Source organism: Dermacentor albipictus, chromosome 8, assembly GCF_038994185.2.
Source record: "Dermacentor albipictus isolate Rhodes 1998 colony chromosome 8, USDA_Dalb.pri_finalv2, whole genome shotgun sequence".
NCBI classification, from domain to species: Eukaryota; Metazoa; Arthropoda; class Arachnida; order Ixodida; family Ixodidae; genus Dermacentor; species Dermacentor albipictus.
Window position 1 is genome coordinate 44,259,287 of NC_091828.1, and position 22,334 is coordinate 44,281,620.

The 22,334-nt window shown below is 45.2% G+C and overlaps 1 protein-coding gene across 1 annotated transcript; it reads right to left on the minus strand.

The window, feature by feature from the left end:
- Positions 1–5,537: 5,537 nt before the first annotated feature.
- On the minus strand, positions 5,538–22,295 carry Syngr (synaptogyrin). The gene is made up of 4 exons (XM_070523306.1): positions 21,734–22,295; positions 16,870–17,089; positions 15,339–15,478; positions 5,538–13,407 (listed from the first exon to the last, which is right to left on the minus strand). The coding sequence occupies exons 1-4, from the start codon at positions 21,830–21,832 to the stop codon at positions 13,183–13,185; spliced, it is 684 nt and encodes a 227-aa protein (XP_070379407.1). The 5' UTR covers positions 21,833–22,295; the 3' UTR covers positions 5,538–13,182.
- Positions 22,296–22,334: the final 39 nt, after the last annotated feature.

Consider the following 22,334-nt stretch of genomic DNA (forward strand, 5'->3'; position numbering starts at 1 on the left):
TCCTCCTCTCTTGATCACTTGATCCGTCTGCGATCTTGCCTCGCAGACTGGCAATGCGCTTCTTCTAAGGTGGAGAAGGGGGGGGGGCGCTCATGCTTCATTGTCCTAGGACCCACCTGCTCCCGGTGCTACGGCCGCGCAGCGGTAGCAAATGTCTTCTTCAAAGGCGAAGGGAGATGATTGGGCTCCATTGTCCGAGGCCCCCTTCTAATCCCGGCGGTGTACGAACTTGTTTGCAACAAGGTGTCTACCAACCAGGAAAACCGGGAAAACCGGGAATTCTCAGGGATTTTTAGTAGTCTGGAAAAAGTCAGGGAAAACTCAGGGAATTTGGGCCTCCATCAGGGAAAATTAGCGGCAATTTTACTGAAAGGGTCGAAAGTCGCAGTAATGCTGGCTCGAGTAACAGACAGGAATCGTAACGAATCGTCTTTGACGCCCTGCCGTAGGCTGGAGGAGTTGCTAGTGTACAGTCAAGGACTGACTTTCCGGATTCCCGATAATTTGGACGGCTTCGCGGCACCGCCACGTACCCCACGGAGTCAACGTATCAGAACGTGTGAAATTTCCGACGCAAGAACTCTTCGCCGTCCGATTTTCCGGACGTTTTGCCGTGACGGCAAGTCCGAAACGGCAATAATCAAAGGAACCACAGCTGCCGTTTTGATTGCTTCGCCACCTCGAACCGGCACTCTCGCACGCAGATCCGCTGGCAGCCGTTGCCACCACTGCGGCAACGCTAGGCCTAGCTGCTTCGACGTTCGCTATGAAACTTCTTGTCGTTGGGTGCCGAGTTTTTTATTGAAAGAATTAGCTGCTGCCAGCAATGGCATGGACTCCGCCTTTGTGATCCTCGCGATTGACATAGAAAATGCCGGTTCCTGAAAGTCAGCTTCGCCTCTGAAAGAAATGTTACTTGGTGAAGCATACACGAAAGTATTGCAGTGAAGCATAACAAACGTGGGAAGGGGCTATTGCCATGGAAAACAGTATGTATTCCTTAATTATACACGCGTGCACCCGGTATTTCCTGTCACATTACGAGCACCGATATGTCTAATATGTGTAGCGACAGGCCTTCAGAGCGTTTTCGAATGTGCCTGTGGCGGTTTGAGTCCCTAAGGGCAGTAAATGACACGCATTTATTTTTTTTGCAACTGGCCGAATTTTCGGACGTTTTCGCGGCCCCTAGGGAGTTCGAAAAATCGGTCGTGGACTGTGCAACTGACCAAGATGCTTCAAATGGTCCTTGGGGCGAACGAGTGGCGGAAGGAGGACAAGAACAGAAATGAACTACGCATTGAGGAATAAACGGGAAAGGAAGCTTGCTGCCGCCGTTTTGAAGGAGCTTGAGCTCAAAAAAATGGCTGTGGCTTAGGTAAGGTTAAGCCCAGGATGCGAAGCATACTAGCCTTTATTTTAGTTGTTGAACCACTGTTTAGCCTGGTGAACTGCTGTTGCTTGGCTATATTTGGTTCGGCTAGACGAAGAAACAACTCATGCATTACTTCTTCGCCTTCAAGAGTGGAACGCGACAGCGTTCCCGTCGACCCGCCAAGGGGTGTAAGACAATGGGCTACAGGGCAGCGACTACGCGCCCCGCATTGGACGCGGTGAGCGTCGAGCAAAGCAGCGTTCGGCGCGGCAACGAAATGTGCGCCTGAGCAAGAGACGCACGCCTTAGAAACAGCGCGTTTCTAAGGCAACACCGCATTCACTAGAGGCGCTTTTGTACCGCTTTGAAGCGTTGTACTCGTGGCTCAGTGGTAGCGTCTCCGTCCCACACTCCGGGGACCCTGGTTCGATTCCCACCCAGCCCGTCTTGCAAGAGTTGAGCCAAAGCCACTTCTCCTCTGTCGTGACGTCACGGTGTCACGTGATTTCATGGTCACCGCCGCGCCTGAGGAGCTGGGTTGAGCCCTCGTAATATGCTTCGCATAAAATAAAGTTTTGGCTGATGCCGAGATGCAGGTGTCCCTCATCCAAACCAAAATAAACTCTTTAAAGCAGTGAAACACAACACTCGGGCGTCTTGCGCGGGCTGAGAGTATTTCAGAACAGTTGAGGTTGACTTACGAGTGTTGAGAGAGAATCTCAATTGTGACAGAATTCGGGCCTCATACCACTGAGATTGCAATCGGTTGATAGGAATAGCTCATATTCGAAAATATTTGCTTCTATATGCATCTCCTTTTTATTCGTATTTGAGAATGTCCGACTCCATTGCAATGTTTTTCGAAGACACTTTATTTGCTGTGCATTTTACTAACCACTGCCTTCTATTCTCTTCTTGAATAACATAAACACTACTTTTTAGTATTCAAATTGGATTAAGTCGCTTCTTTAATTTTTTTCATGTGCCTACTAGGGAGTGACAGCCTCAGGCGACATGTTTTCAGCCCGTCTTGACATAAAACATAGTTCTGCATCACTCAGGGAAATTTGCAATGGCACTCAGGGAAAACCTGGAAAACTCAGGGAATTTGGAAATGTCAACTTGGTAGACACCCTGTTGCAAGTGTCCTGCCTCAGGAATGTGGCACCCCTGCTTCTGCATTCCTCAATTAGCTGTGCTGCGATTCGAAGTGGTTTGGGGAACTCGAAGTAGCCTCAGGAAACGGCGCCATATCTAACAGCATAGCCTCACATTTCTTTCGGGGAATTCAGTGTGATCTATTGCGTGCATCACATCCATCTGTGCTCTACTGCATTTACAGCCCGTCTGTCACGGGTGTCCATTGCATTGAACTAAAGTGCCCCATTTTCAACCCACAGCTACCATTCGGCTATGTCTCCGTAGTGCACATTATAAATGCAAGACAATTTTTCATTTTCGAGGATGTCGGGGGCCCCTTCACATGATATTTCCATTCATGTTGTGTTCATGCAAACACGGTAATCCACTAGGGATGCTCTCCTGGTTTTCAGGTATTGTGAATGCAGAAACATTACTGTTGTCCCTGTTCCGTGCTCAGACATAAACATGAACATATGCCAATATGTGGGTGTCACACAAGTCTTGCCCTATCGTTATTTTTGAAACAAATGCATGAATTACTTCGGGATGATCACATTTGTTGTGTTTTGGCGGGAAGCACATTCAAATGGGCAACATGCAGCCAGCATAACACATACAGGTAAGCTCCAGTCAGAAAGATAGAGAATGATATGGATTTTTACAGCAATTACATACGCTAACAACTAGTATGTGCGCATGCACTAACTGTGTGCAATTGCACACCCAAAGCATGCCTAAGTTTACTGAAGCATACCAGGTATTTGAAGCACACACATGGAAGGCATAAATATAGGGCATGTGCCTTGCACAGTAGATTAGAACAATGCCACATGCAGGAGGAGGAAAGTAACATTTTTTAATTTGTACGGAGTAAATAGTACTTGCACAATTAGTAAAAAATAATGGATGAGTATACAATGGCTAGCATGCAATAAACCCTCCAGTAATTCTTCGTAAATTTGCCAATTTTGTGAAGTCGAGGCAGCGGGAGAGAGCCTCTGCAGTGGGGAGGGTAGCTCCTCTCATCCTCGCACCATCACTTTGCAGCAATTCATTTGTTATTCTCTCAACTATTATTAAACTCATTTTAAACATTTTTGCAGCAGAATGCTTCCGGGATGTTATTTCACAACTTCCAGTGTATAACCAGAATTTTGGATGAGACGTGGCGAGAGGCCATTTAACAGCAATAACTAGAGTGTGACGTCTTAACAGTGACAGTTATACCATAGTAGGGATAGCAAACATACCAATAATTGTTAAAGGCGCGGCAGTGTCAGCCAGGATGCTCAACCGAAACTGTGCTGAAAAAAAAAAAGAAAGAAAGAAAATGTTACTTTAGCACAAAACTAAACCAGTACAATTTTTTTCTTCCTAATATAAAGAAAAAAGTAGCGGCGTCGATTTGAGTTGGCCACTTTTTCTGGAATTTTTCATATTTGCATTGTGTGTACTTGTAGTTCAATCATGGTACGTCATTCGTAAAGGCTAAACCCCATGAGAGCCATCTTGCACCCGATGGCTATGAGCGACGGCTTCGAACAACAAAACAGGCCGTCGCTTGAACAGATCGCTCGGTCTTGTCACTGAATTGCTCGGTTCTGGAAATTTATAATTTGTCGCTCGTCACCCAGAAGCACTATAAGTGGCTAGCCGATAGCACGAACCCAGAACTGGATGTACATCACTCAAATACTATCGATTGTCGCATGGAACGAGCAAACAATTGAATTTTTATACGTGCAAGAATAAGAACCTACTGCAACACCTTCTCAATAACTCACCTACGGGGCAGAAACCTGGAGGCTTATGAAAAGGGTTCTACTTAAATTGAGGACGACGCAACGAGCTATAGAAAGAAAAATGATGGGTGTAATGTTAAGGGATAAGAAAAGAGCAGATTGGGTGAGGGAACAAACACGAGTTAATGACATCTTAGTTGAAATCAAGAAAAATAAATGGGCATGTGCAGGACATGTAATGAGGAGGGAAGATAACCGATGGTCAGTAAGCGTTACGAACTGGATTCCAAGGGAAGGGAAGCGTAGCAGGGGGCGGCAGAAAGTTAGGTGGGCGGATGAGATTAAGAAGTTCACAGGGACGACATGGCCACAATTAGTACATGACCGGGGTTATTGGAGAAGTATGGGAGAGGCCTTTGCCCTGCAGTGGGTGTAACTAGGCTGATGATGATGATGATGATGCAATACCTTCAGAGATATTTTTTGCTGCTTTTTAGAGTAAAATACATAAACTTAAATTAACAAAGCATGCGTCGCGCTAGTATCGACACGTGTTTGCTGCCCTCATACCGGCAACGTCGGGAAGACGTCACTCATAATTGCCGCTCACATGGGGTTGTAGGCGACGAGTGAATGCAACAGCCACCTCCATTGCGTCGCTTGTCGCTGTCGCACGCAAGATCGCTTGCATTCCAGAAGTTACAGCCCCATTAGTGTGGTTTTCAATGTGTCACAACTGGGAGGCTACCGATACAATCACGAGTGTTTTAAATTGGCCACCATGAAATAGTTATCCACTCGTGGGAGGCCAGTGGATAACTAACAGTGGAGAAATATTGAAATGAAGAATAGCTTCCTACCTGGGCAGTGAAGTTTTTTATTGCGCTAGTAGGTTAAGTAGGTGCGATAAAAAAATAGCTTTTGATGCACTGCTTCCGAGGTCTGCTTCCACAATGCGTATTCTTTTTCAGCTACTTGCAGCTTGAAGAGTGACATGCGTACATTTCTTGTCTTTCCAAGCGGTTCGGGAGAACTGCATGAATAAATTTATATAGTTTTCCTGTAGTTATTTTTAGCTAATGCAAATACAGACCAGTAGACTCATTTTTTTTCACTCCGGAACTGAACCAAAACAATACAAAAAAAGAAGTACTGGTCTGACATTCTGCTGTCAGCGGTGTGCCAGATCTGTAATGATGGACTGATAGCTGCACTTAATCGGTGGAACTGGTATATGGATTTCAACAGTGTTGACCCAAATTACAGACCAAACAAACGCTGGTGTGACAGCATCCTTTATTTCTTCCCAACTAGTTACATTAACATGTTGTTTCCTCCAACTACATAATAGTTATATCACACGCGTGCACATGCACAAACATCATCTAGAGCATTTTTTTTTATTTCGCAACCGTGACACCATGAACGAAAATTGCAAACCCTTGCGAAACCTCACATGAAACAACGAAATGCACTCGTGTCACAAACACACTGCTGATGAAACAAACACGCAAACAAGGCGCACGTGACCATCGGAGAAATCAAATGTGAGCTTTTACAACCAAGGCATCCTAACTGTTTGCAGCTTGCTAGCCCACGAGTCGCCGTGCATTCATGGTGGCAGCTACGCAATGGGAAATAAATGTGAGCCGCCAAAATAACAGCTGCCGCGCATTTCATAAATAACTCACACACGCTTAGCTTTCCTAAAAGCTTGAAGGTACGCTAGGTGCCGAAGTGCTGATCAGAAGGCGTGTAATGCATTTTTGAGTGAGACAGAATGTGTGGAACGGCCTCTGTGTGTCGTTCACAAAACTCTGGAGACCCACATTTTCAGTCTGGCTCAAAAAACGTGTGGCATGCAAAGAAGCTTTTGGTTGAGGTGAAGAATAATGCAGTACTTCATCACGCTTATGTAGCAGAAGGCAACACAATGTGTAGGCATTAAGAACGCTTGAGCTAGTCACCGTGAACAAGAAGCCATTTTACATTTCTACTGGAACAACAAAAAAAAGGTGAAGATTGACTCTTTGACAGACGGCATCTCTAATTAGTCTTTGTAATGAAAAAAAACAAACAAAGAAAGATGTCCATAGGCCTAGCTTGTGTGAGAAATGTATGTAATGCACAAATTGCCTGCCCCGCTGCAACTCGTCAGTAAGGTTCTGGAAGCTGCTTTGTGCTGCAATGAACACATAGAATGGCACCAGCCTGCTTGCAAATGTCCTCTGCACTGTAAACAAGGCATATGCGATACAGATGTCACAAGCATATATGTACAGGCACGCGAGAGACACTGTAATATTTACAACATAGACCAGAGAATAGGTGTGTTTACATTGAGAATATGGTACACGACGCCTTCTCTTGGGTGTGTATAACGTCTGCTCAAACGGGCTGTCTCAGTTAAGGCCAACATGAAAAAGTTTGCAGACAGATGGTGCTGACGGGTGTTTCCGTATGGCTGCGCTGTTTGCTCACTTCTGTCTGGTTACGTCCTACTCTATAAATTTCGCGATTCCCATGTGCTGCTGTAATCTACTGCTCGTCTGCTTTGCAGTCGAATAGGTGACTATATTACAAAATATACTAATATGCCTGGAGATCATACTTCAAAAGTCGCCAATTCTAAGCAGTCGACACTCACGCTCGGGCAGTTTTAGATGAACTCACTTATTATGATCGCTGCCGACTTTCAGGACCGTTAGCACCCTAAAAATCAGGCGGATCCATTATACAAAAAGCAAAAAGAAAAAAAAAAGATCCATCTGTGGAATAATCTGTTGTACATTGTGTTCAGTTCCTCAGCAGACATGTGCCTTTTGTTCTTGCGCCAGATGACCACATACCTATCGGGGCATGTTACACTGGGCAAGCTAGCAGATTTTCAGTAGCCACCTTCAAGATTGTGATAGATTATGGCTGCGAAAATTTGGCGCGACATCACCACTGTAAACCAGTAGAATGTCAGCAGTGAGCGCAGCTGAAATGTCTGCACCTACTACATTGCCTGCATGGCATTTTGCTCACAAAAGCAGCTAGCGAGGGAAGCTTAACACATGCGTGAGGGGGCAATGATGGCTCTTCATAAACTGCAAATTTGACAGCTTGGCATCAGCACTTTCCTTCGGATTTGCTGCAGACGCTGGAGCGAGCATCCATCATGCTGTCTGGGTGTCCTCAGGGCAGTGGTGACAGTGCTTAAAAACTTTGATAATAGCTTTTATCTTGTATGGTAATATTCTGGGCATCAGAATCGGCGGGAAAGCAAGCGAAAATGCATAAATGCTGATTACTGGCATCATTCTAAAGGAGCGTCATCTATGGCAGTTACAGCTTTCAGGATGCAAGTGCAAGGGAAACAGTGTGATGGTGGCAGTCTCCTTAAAAAACATTAACGAGCATGATTCAGTGAAATGAAATTGCACTTAAAAAGATTGCACATGAAATTGCACACGTAAGTACAAGTCGTAAATCAAACCGTCAAAGCCTGCAGCGACTGCCACTTGTGACATCTGTCTATGTCTTGCTTTCTCAGGATTGCAGTTCCTGCTGTGACACCTTCTGTAACACGGCCACTTTCAATCGTTCGCAAGGCTGATCAGTACTGCATTTCTCGAGTAAGATTAAAGTGTAGAGAGCGCTGCTGAGTACTGCGAGACTGAAGTCAAGCGTGCTTGCAAGAAACACGTAGCAATGTCCAGCCTGCATTGAGTTTGATTTGCATTGACTTTAGCGTACTTGAATATTACTTGCAATAGGTGCAAAAATGTGTCTGAACAAATCAACATCTTGCAAGTTCACCTCCACGTTGTGGCATAAATGAGAGACAACAAAGTAAGCAACATTAGGTTCTGCCAGTCTGCCCAAGGGCCGCATTTGGTACTGCTACACAAAGTCCCAGATGTTTCGCACGACATGGAAGGGAAGCTTGTCAGAAGGTTGCGGTCCGTTCCTCACTACAGAAAATCATGTCGTAAATTTGGATAGCTTTTGCTGTAGGCAAGATGGTAAATGTGGCGGTGTCAGCTGACAGGATAAAAAATAACATCTTTTAAAACATACACATAGGCCACATTTTCTAATGATGCAGCCATATTTCAATGCCATGCTGTTCCAACAGAATTTGTCTCAGACTGTAAAGAAACAAATGGAGATCCCTTGTCCATTTAAAACCTAGCCAAAACAGTTTTAAACAGGCAAATGTGTTATGTTGGTACATGAATGCATTGTTAATACAGAGACATGAAAGCTGGGCAGATCGCGAGTTAGCCACTGAGGAGTGGAAAAATGCGTTCCCAATCCAACGTATGCCCAAAGACAGCACACGACAGCCGACCAAACGTTTCCTTCCGAGGCACGGTTATTGCGGGTGTCTATTGTGTGTGTGTGTGCACGCCTCGCACAAAAATACATTTTCGTTATTGCAGTCTTTTTTTTTTTCTTACTGAGTGACGGAAGTAATCGCAAGTTGCGGAGAGAGAGAAAGCGGTGATATATGGGCACGGACTTTTTTGACGAGTGTTTAAGACACAGCAGGGTTTGTAACGACGACTAGAAGCACAGAGAAAGTGCACACGGTTGTTCATCATTCCAATGCTGGCACCTTTTGACGTCGAGTCTAGTTGTGCGGGCGTGACTTTTGAATGACGGGAGAGAAGCAAGGACAACATTTTGACAAGATTATAGGAACAGTGTGGAATGTCAACGGCGTGTTCAGCACCGTCCGTTTTCTTCTGCCACCAAGCATAGCTCTCTGGGCAGAGACTAGATATGCCGAGGTTGCGCCAGTTTGTCCACTGTGCGCCCATTATCATCGCGGCAGCACTGCACGGACAAAAAGAATCTCATGGTTACACTGACAGTGGCTTTGCAGTGTTTGACAGCAATAGTTTACAGAGAGGACAGTTCATGGTGTTGGCCAGCTTCAGTATCACAACTGAAATGCAAATGAACATCACTGAAACGCTTCTCCAAGGGAGATGATCACAATGCATGCACTTGGAAGTGTAAAAGCGCCATCAAAGATTTGCAACAAGTCTTCAACAAGGCGTCGTGCCGACACAACCTCTCAAAATAGGACAAAAACGTTACAGAAAATAATTTACTTTGACTAGAGTCATAGTCCATCCTACTTGCATATGCCATGTGGAACCAATGACGAACACAAAAGTGTGTTTTGGCAGATGCTTGTGGCCAAGTCAATGACCTGGGGGTCGGGGACAAAACTTTCTGGACTGCATGCAATGTGAAAACGCGAAGGGTTTCATCGAATTCAGTGCATCACCAGGAATCAAGTGACGCACTAGCATTCTTGGGCAAACAGATTCAATGGTCCCTTCTCGGTTGAAAGCTGCACGCATGGGCCACAGTGAAATTCAGCATTTTCTCTGTGGGCACAGTCCACAAACTTTTGTCCCTAACCGTACATATTGCCCTCCACAATCTAGAGCAACACGTAATGCCAGATGAGATCAAACAGAAAATAATTCGGTAATTAAAACGACAGCTAACATTCAGTTCCACCTGCAATTCAGTGGCACCAATGTGCACCCCTTGATGGACGAGGTAGCAAGTAAAGGTTGCGTCACCGTTACGCTGGAGGCTGCAAGGTAGTGCCTCCAAGACTTGGACAGTGAAGCAGGTTCATGCTTATGAAGGATGGCAGAAGTTCTGCAATTAGAGGCTCTGCCACAACCCCGCATGTTCATGACGGCACCTAATGGTGGCACGCCAGAAATTTCTAGAATGCAAACTTTGCAACAGCAGTGAACGCACTGCACAACAGTACGTGCGTCACGCTCTGTTTCCTGCAGCACAGAAATGTGGGCCTTTGAATTGTGCAATGGGTGGTGCGCATTTATTACTTCACCCACAAGGTCGCACTTTTGTTTTAAAGATGCTACGATCATCATCACTGGCACCGCTCTCCATGGTGTTACAAAACATTGTAATGCTCTGGTTCTTATTAAGAAGGAAACGAGAACTCCTGCCATTATTAAGAACGGATGTTCCTGATAATGGCAGTTCGGCTTCACACAGGTGCTCTGAGAGCTGGTACACTCGTTACACTCTTTAAAATTGTACACCTTCTTGCATGTGATTCTGGTCATGCACCAATGGTTTTTGTCAATCTGGTGTGCGTTTCCTGAAGTAGCCACACTCTCGGCAGGAATTCTGTGAAACAGACTAGCATGGCTCTCCTGGCAGAAAAGTATTGGGCTGGCAGCGTCGGGGAGAAATGCACACGAGGTTGACACCAAAAGACGAAGTTGCACCTCAAAGGGCGCGGAATTTTCAAAAGTGTACGCTCTTAAAAAGGCTTGCACCCTTTGGGGCTTATGTTGTCCCACAACAATAATTGTCATCTGCTGTGCTTGCGTTTCCTTTCTTGAAAACTTAATACTCTCTACTTTCTTTTCAATGATCAGCAGAATGCCGTGTCACACTGGTAACACACAAGCCATTCGTGACTAGGAAGTACCAGGCTCGCAGTGTTAAAGAAAGAAAATGTGGGCAAGACAGATGACAATTATTGTTGTGGGACAAGAAAAGCCCCAAAGTGTGTACATTTTTTTACGAGTGTAGGAAATGGGTGTAATATGGGGTTTAATTCTCCAGAGTCTGGAAATGTGGTCATTTCGATCAAGGTTGTGATTATCCACAAGTCCAGTGCTTGCCCTTGTAGCTCAAAAAACTAGAGTTGGAATTGTGAAGATACTGGCACATAATGCAGCTTCAGTGTCTCGGAACGCGCTTGCTGTCTTCTATAACATTTGTTCTCGCAGGTGTGTTCCATGCCACTTCTTATGTCGAGCGCCTTTTGAGCGTGCATTAAGCATTTGTCAAGCCCATGCTCGATATTTGGTTTCCTTCCTCTGTGCGGGAGATGTTTGTTAGTATTCTTACACTCCAACATATGTAGGCTATCAACAGCATCAACACTGTGTCAACTGTCGACATGCGAGTCAGTTCCTGGATAGACGATCTGTAAGAGAGAGTAGACTCTTCTTGCGGCAAAAAGTGATGGAGTGTCTACTCGACTAGGCTGCCTTGGGGACACACACACTGTCTTCAACACAATCCAGAGTACACTTGAAATCTAAACAGCCATTCAGTGTGGCCTTGTAGAGAAACATGGCACTTGCACGTAAAGTACACAGGCAATCATAAAAGATCTGAAATTTCATCCACACACAGTTTCCACTAGCTGTATGTTGCAAGGATAGGTTTTCGAGCAAACATCAGCCCTTTAACAAAAACGCTAGAAGAATGCCACGCGTATACAGCCTCTGGGGATATACCATTGCTCTCAATGCATAAGCCAGATGACCTGCGCACTTTTCGTCGCCTTTTTTACTTTTTTTTTCCACCAGGTATTCTATTGTGTTCAATCCTATTCTTGAAAGGAAACGTGTTGGCAAAGAGAGAGAATGCCTGATGTGGATCCTAAAAAAAAAAATGCAAATGTCTCTTAGTTTTAGTACACAAGCATTGCTGCATCTCACTTTCCAGGGTTTATACCACAATATCCCGAGTCATCTCCAATCCCCAAATTGTGCCCACTTCCCTTGTGTAGCAAAATATCACTTTGACAAAACGCACCGAGAGATTAATCAGCTGCCAGGCAAAAGCACCACAATCACGCAGTGCTGCACACTCTTGCAAGGAGCAATTTGTAGGTGACTGTAAGCAAGATGTTTCTTGTTGTGACTGTAAATGTGACTTGTGGCTGCAAAAACAGTGACTGTAAGCAACATGTCTGGCCTGTCTGTTCTCGAAGGTATGTGTTCACTAGTGATGTGCAGCAAGCACATTCCTCTCTCTGGCAAGCACTTACAAATGTGTTGCTTACTAATTGCTGTTGGCAATTCAAGCTTGTCTTGTGAACATGGAGAAATCATTCACCCCATTTTTCCCTGACAAGTTACGTCCGCTCGTGGAGTGGGCGGTGACACGGAATATTATGGTAGTACCAGTGGATGTAAGTCGAACACATGATATCCTGACTGCGCAAGCTTTTTCAAAAGATGTACCGATACTTTAGGTTAAGTACAAGCCAAGCAACTGAGCCACTACTGACCTCATTGTCACCGTACTACTAAGTAGGGTTTGCCTAGAGTAATAAACCTAATTTTATTCCCCGCTCTTGCTCCCAGCTACAGGCAAGCCAGAGCAAATGCCATGCTTTCCTCTGGCCGAATACACAAACAGTAACCGTACACTCATAGCAGAGTCTCCTACTGTGCGCGGCTGTGAGGCCCCTTATGTGAGATCCTGACATGCAGTCAAACTAAGAGAAAGACGACTGTGGCGTCACCTAGTAACAACACAAGAAAGTTAATTAAGCCTTTCTCTTCTTTTTTTCTCTCTGTAAGCAGCGAAGTATCACACACTTTCTTAGGCTTTGTTGTCCAGCCAACATTGCAATTATTTTACTTCGACACATGTTACATATACAGCGGGCGGACCTTCAATTTGCACAACCAGAAAGCACTGCAACAGCAAAATTTACGCTGTCAGTGAGTGCCAAACAAAAACTGCTCATGAGAACACCAAACATCTAGTTCCAGCCAGACCTTGTCTCTTTGGAGCTGTCATCACACAAGTACTTTCACGCTAGGAACAAACACCCTGGTAACACTCTGCATAGGTTTGAGAGAACTTCATGGCGCACCACTCAGCTCGAAAATTTTGCCTTGATAGCGTATCGTGGCGAAGATATGAAACGGGGAGCCTCCCAGCTGTACACACAGTACGAGGCCCTGCTCTTGCGTGCATGGCCGACACACAGACAGAAGACACGTAGATCACCAGTTTTCCCTCCCCTTGGCTGGAGACATGCATACAGGTTGAAGAGGGAGAGGAGGGCCCAAAAGAGAGGGAGCTAGAGGGATCACAGACGGGGGACATGGGGGCAGGCTAGTAGGCCGGTGCCTGGAAGTTTCCACCACCCATGCCTCCGGGGTCAGCCTTGGTGGAGAAGGGGGGCTCCTGGTAGGCATCGCCCATGTCCCCGGGGTAGCCGCCAGTGAAGGGTGTGCCCCCGCCACCACCCATGCCGGTTGGGTCAGCCTCGTAGCTTGGCATGAACGGTGCGTCGGCGCCTTGTCGGTAGCGTTGGTAAGCAAGGAACACGCAGCCCACCTGCAGTGTAACATTGGTTTGTGCTGGAGTGCTCTTCCAAAAGAACAAGCCCTGCTTTGGCTGGCTTGTGCCCCTGTCAGATGGGCAAATTCAGCACCATTTTGAGGGCTTGCAGTTCGCCATTAGTGACATTCGCAGCCTGTCACGCAGGAAGGCTTAGTGAAGAACACACTCACCGGCGAGTGTGTTTCGCGAACTCACTTCACTGTGTTGAAGTGAGAAGCCTCAATGGGAGTGTCTCAAGAATCCATAAAGTAATACCCAGTGCAGGGTTGGCACTACTTCTGAAGCCGATTTGTTGCGATTTCAAGTGATCTAAGCATCCCTGCTTATGGAGAATGCTATTCTTTCTCTTCCAATGAAGAGCATCTTGTTTCAGACACCAACGCGTCGCCATTCTCAGCACTTTGGAACATGCAGCATGCCGTTTGGGTGTCGAGTGTGATGCCATCTTGTCTTTCCTGGTGACAATTGATCCTGCTAATGTGGTTTTGCAAAGATTACTTAAAATAACAAATGTGTAATTTGCTTGCTTATTTACTGGTTGACACTGCCATCAAATTCAAATCACACTTTCCTTTGTCATCTGGCAGCATGCTGCCAAGTGCCACTTGCTGCAGCAAAGTGCAGTAAGTAGTAAGTGCACTGCGAAAGGTGCAGCGGTTTAAAACAAGAGGCTGATAAGGTAATTGTTTTATTTAAACATTATCTACTGCAGGAATATACATCTTTATTTTGTCTTTTTTAATAACAAAGCGAAAAGGGGTAGCTATCACCAGTGAATGGTGATAACTCCTCGATTTATTTTTATTTCAACAAAAAATATTACACATGCAAGCACTTGCGTGTATCGTCTTCTGCTCTAAAACAGTGCCTCCTTTATTTCCCAAGTGTGCATAAAAAATTGCTCACATTAAATTAGCAATCTGCTAATAGTACAGCAGTTGCTCTGGATGTACTACCTTCAATTTCATTTTACGAAGCATTCGGCACCAGCCATCACAGCAGCATGGGGGTAGTACACAAATTAAGTTTCAACTTCCCCACCGATATTCAGCAAATCTTGCGGCCGTGTGACACATGCCAGCACAGGAACGATCTGACAGAATGAAATCTGACATGCTGTAGTGTAGATGCATAATGGAAGGCGCAGATGCAAGCAGCAGTACTTACTAATGGGGACATACTGTGGCAGCGGGTTAAACCAAAGCACGCAAAACATTTACTGCAATTACCAAATGTGTATCCACTTAACTGCCAGTGTAAACATGCCAGCAGTAACTAAGATAATCACAAACACATTTTTTCCATCTTTTCTTCAAAGTGTTGCAGAACATGGTGATGTTTCTTGTGCACTGTGCTTGATCGCTGCGTTGCCAGATGTTGCCACCAGCAGTACTGGTCTACGCCTTGGTCGTGTCATCGGCTGTTATGGTGCATGTCCATGATGACACGTCTTTGCTAAGTTTAAACTCTCTATTGATTTCTGTACGAAATGGAGTTGCACATAGAAAATGTTCTTTGCCAGCAATCAATGTTCAACGATCAATCTTCAACACCTCATAGAAGCTTCACCTACTCCCTCGAGTTATGTTGAATTTTCTAACTCGCTGTCTTCACTACCGTTGTTTCTGCAGCACAGTTTTGCATTACTCGTACAGGAGGAACCATATAGCCAGCAACTGCATGCCAGTCAAGTGGTACATGACTGGAAACTATGAGCTGCACTGATGAACAACAGACCACTTGACAATCGGCCTAACCACAGGTCCGTGCCTCTGCCATGAAATGGTGCTGAAAGTGCTCAGGGCTCTGTCGGAGCACTCTGCACAGTGCGCTCCTCCTGCTCGCCTGTGTTGGGTTGCCTTGGCAACCACTGCGCGACGAAGTTTGGTGCAGACAAGTAGTACTAAGCCACAGCCCACACTCACCCACGTGAAGATGGAGAAAAAGCTGAAGGCGATGGCCGCTCGAATGTTGTTGAGGCCGTAGCCATCGCTTGGCATGTCCGACTTGCGCCAGGCGTCACACAGGTAGCAGAAGCACACGACCCACATGAATGCCCACAGGCCTGCACGCAACAAACCAGAGTGCACGTTGACTCCCTCGTATAGCAGAGGAGCAGTGGACTGCTAGATATACCAGGGCGCAGCAGGAGATTAGTGTGGTCTAGCTGTAGCTAGCATACAGTGCTGCATGTGTCTACCAGTATGCAGTAAACTCTTGTTATAACAAAATTTTTTTACTCAAAGTTTTTTTATGGTTTCAACTGCAACACATGCACTTTAGACCTGATTATTCATTCATTCATTCATTCATTCATTCATTTACACATGCTGTCAATCGCTCTTGGGATTATAACAGGAAGGGCGCAAGTGCTGCAATGGTATATGTGAACAACAAAGCAAATATTAATAAAGCCGATCATTACAAGAGCATTATTGCAAAAGCATTCAGCAGGCTAAAACAACAGAAATAAACACACCTGGAGTGAAGACTGGTGAAGTAAATAAACTGGAGTGAAACTAGTGAAAAAAACTGGACTGACAGCGAGTGTGTTCTAGAATGCGAAATGGGAAATCTACATGAGACCAATCAGTGGACTGATGGCAACATTTTTCTTTCCTTTCTATCAAGCACAGGGGTTGGTGAAATTTCAGCATTGAAATTTTACCGCTATCAAGCGTTATTTCAATATGCATTTTGAAAGCCTCGGCGTTGTCGGAGCTTACCTCCTGCAATACTATGACTCCTTGTAGGGACTCCTCACTTTTAACAAAAAACTGCTTTTTATTAGGACATAGTTTGTCACCTGTTCTGATTACTTGGTTACAAACTTGGTTATAATGAGGGTCTAGTGTGATTTCTTTTTTTTCAGTGCATCAACAGATGCAGGGCACTTCCGTTTTGGTAAAAAGTGTGCTTATAACATCAGATTCAATAAATGTGAAGTTGCAGCATTTTTTCAAGCCACTGCGACATCATGGGTTGCACTAGACTGCATTACAGAATGTGGAAGAGGTTGGCAGCCAGGGACCATGACCTACATAAGCAACTTGCTGTAACCACTGGTTAGAAGACCCATTGCCACTGATTACGAGCGATCAGATACTAGCTTAGTCTTTCACTTTAGTCATCCATAAATTAGTTATTGTGAACTGGCACAAGCCCATCAAGGTTTTGGTATGTGCTGTGATTACTACACCTGCGTTTTGGTAAGTGCACGCCATCTTGTATCGCATACATTTTCATCATGACCAAATCACTGCAGGTCATCTATGGTGCAGGTGGCAACAAAAAGAGGCAGCAAGCTTGCGTACATATTTGTGGATAAAAAGCATGGCATCTGGTATTCTGTGACGATGCCGGTCTCAGATTTGAATGCCCAATGCCAGAAGTGATTTGATGGTCAAAAAGAAAAGCGAGTAAAAAGCACACACACGCAGACAGCTGTGGACATACCAGAGAATGCCATGTCGGCGACGACGGCCCGGCGACGGATCTTGATGCTGGAGAAGCTCTCAAACATGGCCTCAATGGCAAGGAAACCACAGGCGCCCAGGAAGGCGAGCACTCCGACGGCCACGCCGAAGTTGCAAGCGTTGGAGTCACTGTTGTACTGGCACCGCTCGTCCACCCAGCCACCAGACGAGATGCACCCGAACACCACAATGGCGAATAGCTGCAGAGAAAGATCGTTCAGAGGCAAGGGAAAGCAATAAGTAACAGAACACGGAACTGGCACAGTCATATAACCAATGTTCTGCACAGTTTGCATTAGTATGAATAAAACCTCAATACAGCAAATTATCCGACATAAAGAATACAGTATACATAACAAATATGTGTTTATAATTAAGTCATTTTCATGCTGGATACGACTTTGTTATAACAATGCTCAGCTGCACTGCTTTCTGCTTTGTTCAAACATGGCAGAGGTTCACAGAAAGGCAGGGACTCGAACAGATGTTGTCCCTGTCGAAATGTTGGCTCCCGCTTGAGTCATCCCTTGTTTGACTGCAGTTAATCACTCCTGCTTTGCAGTATACTAAATGATTGATACTGGAATCTGACAAACTGCAGCAGAAGTGTGAATTAACGGACTGAGAAGACAACTACTAGTTTAAGAGTAGTTTGCATTTGCAAGTTGTCCTTTGTGTCTGTGCATATTTTGAGGCAACGAGTTGTCGCAACTGAAGGTAACATATTGTTCTTAACAGCATCACATACATTTCACGTACAATTAAAAGTAATTCCATCCACAGCACCCATGACGAGATATGTTGTGGAGCTGCAGCCTGGGACCTCTGTAGAAATTGATAGCTCTAAAGCCCAACAGATTAAGAGAGTGCTGCTTCAAAAACTCTGAAAAGTGTCAGAGCATGAGATGTCGCACAAAGGCTCTGCAAAAGATATCGCCTTCCTGTACGTGTAGATTTAGGCGTACATGAGCTCCAGGTGGCGAAAGGTAATCCAGAGCTCCCCATTATGGCATCTTTCGTAGGCTGACTGCGAGTTGCTCTGGGGAGTAGAAACTTGATAATAGAACCTTGTAGTGCCTAACATATAATTTCTGCTATGCCGAGTTTTATACCACAAACTTCTGATTTAGGTATGCTAAACTTGACACATACCCTTTAGCATGTTTGATAAGTTGGAGCAAGGTCCCCATCCCTTCAACTCAACCAGTTGTGAAGAATTTAGCAAGCCACTTATTAATTTCTACACCAATTAAATTTTTGCTCGACAATGCATTTTTTTTTACATATGTACTCTCCATGGATAGAAATAAAAATGAACAAGTAGTTGTACTTTTCACTGATGTGGAACTGTATGTGGCATTACAATGCTAACATAGTTGAGATTTGGTCACCGATACATTGGTTTGAAACCTGTGACAAAGAGTGTATGTGGCAGTATTTTTGGGCAACCAAAAGCCCTTTCGAACAGTGCTCATCCTAGCTAGCCTAAACACTTTCCTCTCCACGTGGTCAGTTTCTAGGCATTAGAGCAATCACCACCAGCACCATGAGCTGGTCCAATGCTGGACAAACCACCCTCCCAAGGATTTTCGAGTATCCCTATCCTATTACAACAACACCCATTTTGTATATGCAAATTTTCTAACCTTGTCAATCCATCTGACTTTATTATATGTTTAAAAGAATTCAATTTCACTTGATATCTGTTACTAATGGTAATAGACTAACAACAAAGAAGCTAACAAGGATGTTGGTCCCCCCACATTTATAGCCATTAGAGAGACCCCTTGACCAACCCACAGTCAATTCAGAGGTTTCCTTGTGCAAGTTTCTACTGTTTTTATACTAAACCATACTGATAAAGAGTAGGGCGATTTAGGGTTACAACAACTAAACGGCATTGATACCTCATCTGCCAGAGCAATGTGTCAGATTTTTCAATTCTCGTGCACATTTTGATTTTGGCGTTGATGAAACCTCAAGATGTCATCGTCTGCTGGCCCTGACAAAACTACTCCAAAACTCCTAAAGAACACTAAAATCATTTCTGCTTCTTTTTTAATCTTGCTGTTTTCGCAATCATTAACCTCAGGTAACCTACCGATCGAATGGAAAGTGGGCAAGGTTGCTCCGGTCTACAAATCAGGTAGTAGGAACTCGCCACTAAACCACTGCCCAATTTCCACAACAAGCGTCCCTTGCAAAATCATGGAACATGTTATTTTCTCACAAGTAATGAACTTTCTCAACTCAAACGATTTTTTTTTTCATTAATCACAGCATGGTTTCCGCAAGGGATTTTCTTGTGAAACTCAGTTGGCCATCTTTCTTCATGATCTGCATTCAAACTTCGATACTAACACACATACTGACGCAATTTTCCTCGATTTCGCAAAAGCCTTTCACACAGTAGCTCATCAATGCCGGCTTCTAAAACTTTCACAGTTGAATATTCGCCCTAATGTTCTAAGATGGATAAAAGGATTTCTTACTAATCGCTCACAGTTTGTATAAATCAATAATAGTGCTTCTAACCAGCTTCCTGTAACATCAGGCATTCCACAGGGCTCTGTGCTAGGACCCCCTCCTGTTCTTAATATATACCACTTAATGTCTCTAGTCACATTTCCATATTTGCTGACGATTGTGTTGTCTACCACGCCATAACTAACATCAGTGACCAAGTATTGCTTCAGAACAACCTAAACAATATTCAAAATTGTGATGTGATGACTGGCTAATGCTACTAAGTCCTTCTGTATGCAAAGCAAAATCCTCTTGTATTCTCTTATGTAATAGAAAACAAGCCTATTTAACCAGGCATTACTTTCTCACGACCTTGACTGGTGTTCGCATGTGAATAATGTTGTAACATCTGCTAACAAAAACCTAGGTTTTTTTGTAAACGCCACTTACGAAAAGCTTCTCCCCACATAAAACTACTAGCATACAAATTGTTCATCAGACGTAAACTTGAATACGCTTCTGCTATCTGGTACTCGCATGAAATTTACCTTATCAACACCCTTGAAGCCATACAGAATCGCACAGTTAGGTTCATTCACTCAGCATATTCTTACATCAGCGCATCATCCTTGAAAGCAGACTCCAATTTACCAACTCTTTCGTATCGCTGTCGCATCGCCAGATTATTATTACACAAATTTTTTTATAGTCTGCTCGCCTTAGCACCATACATTTCACCGCTGGCACGAACATCATGTCGTACTGGTCATTCATTAAGTGTTGCTCGCCCCAAAATGAACACTGTCACTTTCTTGTCCTCGTTTTTCCCCCGTATAGTCGTAGACTGGGACGGCCTTCCTTATGACATCGTTGCCATCACCAGTTCATCTGCATTCGTGGAAGCAATTCTCTCACCCTAAATAATATTGTTCTAACTATTTTTGTAATCCTATCCCTTGTGTAATACCCCCGTGTGGGGTCTTTAAGGAAATAAAGAAAAAATATGGGCGATGTTGTAGGTATAACATCAGCATTAAAAATACATAGATTGTACGTAGGCGATCACTAAATCGCATATTTTTATTGTTACCTAAAAACATGCAGATCTCAAATATGCACTTAACTGCATGAACAAGAATACACCTATATATAATTATATTTCTTTCATCTTATTTTTTTGTATGCATGTGTGTACGTAATGCATACGTGCCACATATTGTGTATGTTGTGTAAGTGTATATATATATAGGGAGTGCACTGGCTATAAAAAATTAGTTATCCTTTCCATTTTGGAGAAAAAAGTACACATTATGTTCTTATGTGTGCTGCTTATCATAATAGCCACTTCTGAAACGCATGCTTCGATCTATCTGCGTTTCCAGAAAGCTTAAATACAGCTGATTCATTTTATATGTAATTGTTATAATTTTTATATCTGTTGGTTAAATCATGCATACAGTACACAACACACAACTGTATAGTGGTGCAGAAGTTTAATTCATTGCGCAACATTCACGAGTAGGAATGTGCATGTTCACGGCATGTCCTTGTACTTCTCAGTCGTGAGCGAATTTTCATGGTATATCGATTCCAACAATTCTAGCAAACCCAAAAAACAGGCATATTTAAGCGTTATAATTACGAATACATATTGCGATCTCAACGCTCAATGAAGTGCAAATAAAACGCGTCGTTTATATATAAACAGTCGCTCCCACCCTATCTCTCGAAAGGCCTTTTGGCGTCTGGCCGTTCGCAAGTACCCTGCGAAAGAGCCGGCACAGATGCACGCACGTGCAACGCAGCTGTGCGTAAGAGTAATCGCCTTCATTCGCACGCCAGTTTTAATTTATTGCCCCGCCCCACGTTTTTCGAAGTGCAGTATAATGATACTCGCTGCACGCGAGCAGCTCGACATCGCGCGCTAAGGCCGCTGCGCCTGCATGCATGCCCACAGCAGGGCGCCTGGGTTGGGCTTCGCCGCGCGGCGTTCCCTTCTCCCCGCGCGCGTCGGCGTTCTTCGGAAAGCGAAAGCGCGGTCATGCTCGATCGCGCGTCCCCGCATGCCGGCGACTCGTCGGGCCGGAAAAAAACGCGCCGGATACGCACGGCGCGCAAAGGGCGCGCGCGAGGGCGTTTTTAGCAGCCGCGCAACATCGGCCGCCGGCCCGGCAGGACACGGTCCGCCATTCCCGGCGAATCGAGCAGGGAACGTCCGCGGCGAAAAATCAATATAGCCTCCCCCGCCGAACCACCGCACACAGATGCACGCCGCGCCACTCTCGATTGCGGCACCTCGACAAAGAAACAGGCTGCGCGGGCGATCGCTCTCGCCCGCGGTCAGAATGTTTGCGAGATTGAGGGACCGGGCGACTCACCCAGCACAATATCCTAAGCATGACTTGCGGTTTTAGCGCGAAAGTGATCGGGTCGAATCCTCCGCCGGCCTTGCCAGCGCCGTACGCTCCTCCGTTCATCTTGGGTCGGTCGTTCGGTCGCCGGCGCTATCGGCGATCGGCGTCCACTTGACACACACACAAACTTTCCTATACGGCTTCGGCGGGAGAAACCGGCGTGAATTCACTCGTCGACGACTACGGCGGTGTATCTCATGCGACTGCGAGGGCTCGCGTTCGTTGGATTGGCTTTTAGCGAAACTAGCGTCTTCGGCGCCAGCGCGCGCTGCGCTGAGGAGAAGTTCACTTGAAGGAGGCGAACGCCGCCGCTCATGCCAGCCGATCCATCGCTGGGAACTTTGTTCGCCTCGCCGACGCCCCACGGTGGGAGGAACTGGGGCTGGGCCGCTAGGAACCTCGTCTCCGCGAACACTGAATGAGGGCACGCCACAGATTCTTATTTTGATCGGTTCACTTTTTTTCTCTTTCAATTATTATTATTTTTTTCATTCCTGCGCGGATAGGTTCGCATCACCGTGCGAATGGAGAGCAGTAGAACAGTGGGACGCGCCGTCAGCGCCGC

Bases quoted from the DNA above. Each gene is read 5' to 3' on its own strand.
- Syngr (XM_070523306.1), bottom strand. From the start codon at position 21,832: ATGAACGGAGGAGCGTACGGCGCTGGCAAGGCCGGCGGAGGATTCGAC. The intron at 15,479-16,869 runs GTATGTCCACAG...TGTTGCGTGCAG, and splicing joins CGCCGACATGGCATTCTCTG to GCCTGTGGGCATTCATGTGG. The intron at 13,408-15,338 runs GTGAGTGTGGGC...GTTACACTGCAG, and splicing joins TTTTCTCCATCTTCACGTGG to GTGGGCTGCGTGTTCCTTGC.